General features: G+C 42.1%; 1 protein-coding gene across 1 annotated transcript; it reads right to left on the reverse strand.

Moving 5' to 3' along the window:
* Positions 1-329: 329 nt before the first annotated feature.
* Positions 330-1515, reverse strand: LOC136545207 (zinc finger protein STAMENLESS 1-like). The gene has a single exon (XM_066537256.1). It carries the CDS (start codon positions 1212-1214, stop codon positions 594-596), a length of 621 nt encoding a protein of 206 aa, XP_066393353.1. The 5' UTR covers positions 1215-1515; the 3' UTR covers positions 330-593.
* Between the last annotated feature and the right edge of the window lie 1791 nt (positions 1516-3306).

Genomic DNA, 3306 nt, shown 5'->3' on the forward strand with positions numbered 1-3306 from the left:
GGAGTATAGTTTGTGGAGTAGTTCCAAACACACCCTTAGCCTGCTTAGAGCCTGCTATTGTACTTGCTCTGAAACCGAGGGAGTAATAGATACAACTTTTCACATACTGCACTTCCCAGAAAGGTCTCCCTTTATTTTTTGGGAACATGAAACACTTGACCAACATAGAATATGAGCTGATCGATCGAAACAACTACAGCTCTGTCATCAATGCTTAATAATAAACTTGGAGAGTCGTTCCCTTCAAATACGTAGAGTCTCGTAGCCAACCAAGTTTCATTCATTTACATGGATATGCATTCACACTATATATATATACTTATCACGTCGACGACTCGAGACGCCTGGGTGCCTGACGGGACAGTGGTAGTGGTACAGTAGTACAGCTATATCAATTAACCACGTGACAAGCATATTACTGCATTAATAGTTAACAAAGTACTACACACAGCAAAAGATCCATATGAACGAAGCTTGATTGGGGCAAGATAGATATAGATGTCGATATGTGAAGGACGAATCCAAGGAATGAGCGACGCACGTGTGAAACTCGATCTCTCCGACTCTCCCCACAGATCGTGGAAGCTCGAGGTCTAGAGTCGAAGCTCCAGGTCCATTTCCTCGCCGGCGCTGGAGGATGCGGCGGTGTTGGTGTCGGCGCTCCGCGGTGGGGCGGCAGAGGTCGAGGTATGGGAGGTCCTTTTCCAGACGCGCATGTTGTCCACAGTGTCGTCGTCGCGCTTGGCACAGGGGTGATAGGGTGCCGCCGCCGGGAGCACCACGTGGTCCATGTAGTAGGGCGGCGCGCCACCGTCGTCTGCAGGCATCTCGAGCTTGACGCTGGCGGCTGTCTCCGCGGCGGGGCCACCGTGCGAGAAGATCGGGACGGACATGGAAGCGTCGGTGGTACTGCGGCGGCAGTCCGGCGGCGGCGCTGCCGCTGCGGCGTGGTGATGCTCGTGGTCGTAGACGTACGGATTCCAGCAGGCGGCGCGCTCCTTCTTGTGCGCGTTCTGGTGGCCGCCCAGCGCCTGCGACTTGAGGAACTTCTTGTTGCAGAACAGGCAGGGGAACAGCCGCACCTGCTTCCCGCCGACGGACCTCGTCGGCGCCGCCACTTCGTCCGTCTCCTCCCCGCGTGCCGCCGGCGCCAGGTCCAGCGAGAGGTTCACCGCTGCTGCTTGCGATGGCGGTGACGAGCGCTCCTGCTCCATATGCAAACTGCAAATGCAAACAGCGCGCTGCCGACTCCCGTGCTAGCTGTTCCAAGAAGTACTTGGCGAGAAAATATATGATTTGTCAGCTTCCAACAAATAGTGCCATTTTTCGCTAAAACTGGAGACGGCGAAGACGATTCTATATGTCCAGAAATGGGAGGAGCTAGCAGGATGAATGCGAGAGAAGCACGAAGGATCTAGGACGACGAATTGGAGAGAAGCGTTGTTGTTTGCCCAGTGGGTCGTAGTAGTTATTGACGAGGTGGGTGATAGGCATCGAGTCCTTTTAACAGCAAAAGAGCATAAATTGGAATAGCAAGCTCCCCTAAGGGATATATATATATATATATATATATATATATATATATATATATATATATATATATATATATATATATATATATATATATATATATAGAACTACTACGTTATAGCTAGCTACAAAATAACTTATTCTGTAGCCACTTTGAGTTACGATAATTACTATGTTAATTTACGAGATTATAGTAACTCCTTACTAAGTGGTTTCCTATAACATTATGGTAAATATCCCCATGTATTATAGTAACTCAACTATCGTAAATATGTATTGACATTATCGTAAATTAATATATAAAATTATCGTAAATGGAGGTGGCTACAGAATAATTTATTTTGTAGCTAGCTACTCAGCTACAAAATAAGTTATTCTAGGCACCTCCATTTATAATTATTTTATATATAAACAATAGATAATGTCAATACATATTTACGATAGATGGGTTACTATAACACACTGGGATATTTACCATAACGTTATAATAAACCACTTAGTAAGGAGCTACTATAATCTCATAAATTAACATAGTAATTATCGTAATCCTCTCTATATATATATATAGAAACTACTACTATTTCTGTTACCTCTCTCCCTGACGTCACTTCAAGCACTCAACAAAGCACGCATGCATACAAATTACGTGCACTACTTAAAAAAATATTGAAAAAAGTCTACTTAATCCCCCACCTTTCATATTTGATCTACTTTACCCTTCAACTATGAAACCGTCTATTTTACCCCCCTGAACTTTTCAAAACCGTCTGTTTTACCCTCCGGGCGGTTTTTAACAGCGGTTTGCTACAGTAACAGCGGTTTTACTACAGTAACAGTTAGTTGCTACAGTGATGGTGGGTTTGAGTTTTTATTTTCGGTGAATCTTTGAAAAATAACAGTAAATCATAGAAAAATCATAAAATAAAAAAATCTAATTTTGTTGGACTCCACATGAGTAGATCTACATAGTGAATATATAATACGGTATACTTTAGTACAAAAATTTTACTGTAGCCTTAGATTAATTGGAAAATCTAATTTTGTCTATAATTAATTGGAATAATTCATAGCTGCAGCTTCTATGGTCCAATTGTGGTGAAATTTTTATGGTATGCTAATTATTGTATGCTTCAACTATAGTAAAAATTTCGTACTCATTGGGCTATGTATAACTTAGTTATAGATAAATTCTAATTAATTACAGACAAAATTGGATTTTCTAATTAATCTAGAGCTACAAAAAAATTGTACTAAAGTATACCGTATTATATATTCACTGTGTAGATCTACTCATGTGGAGTCCAATAAAATTAGATTTTTCATTTTATGATTTTTCTATGATTTACTATGATTTTTTTTAAAAATTCACCGAAAATAAATAAAAGAAGGGAAATTCAAAACCATGGTACTGTAGCAAACCCATCGTTACTGTCGCAAACCCGCCGTCAAAAACCGCCCAGGGGGTAAAATATACGGTTTTAGAAAATTCAGGGGGTAAAATAGACGATTTCATAGTTGGAGGTGAAGTAGACCAAGTATGAAAGGTGGGGGGTTAAGTAGACTTTTTCCAAAAAACATTTGTAGGGGCGGTTGGTAACCCTTTATAGGAGCGGTTTAGCCAGCCGCCCCTACTGAACCGTCTCTAGGCCGCCCCTACAAATCAATTTGTAGAGGCGGCCGGTGTTGCCAGCCACCTCTACAAATCGATTTGTAGGAGCAGCTCGTATTACCAGCCGCCCCTACAAATCGATTTGTAGGGGCGGCTGTAATATTAGT

The sequence above is a fragment of the Miscanthus floridulus genome, chromosome 3 (genome assembly GCF_019320115.1).
Source record: "Miscanthus floridulus cultivar M001 chromosome 3, ASM1932011v1, whole genome shotgun sequence".
Taxonomy (NCBI): Eukaryota; Viridiplantae; Streptophyta; class Magnoliopsida; order Poales; family Poaceae; genus Miscanthus; species Miscanthus floridulus.

Coding starts and splice junctions, on each gene's coding strand:
- LOC136545207 (XM_066537256.1), bottom strand. CDS start 1,214: ATGGAGCAGGAGCGCTCGTCACCGCCATCGCAAGCAGCAGCGGTGAAC.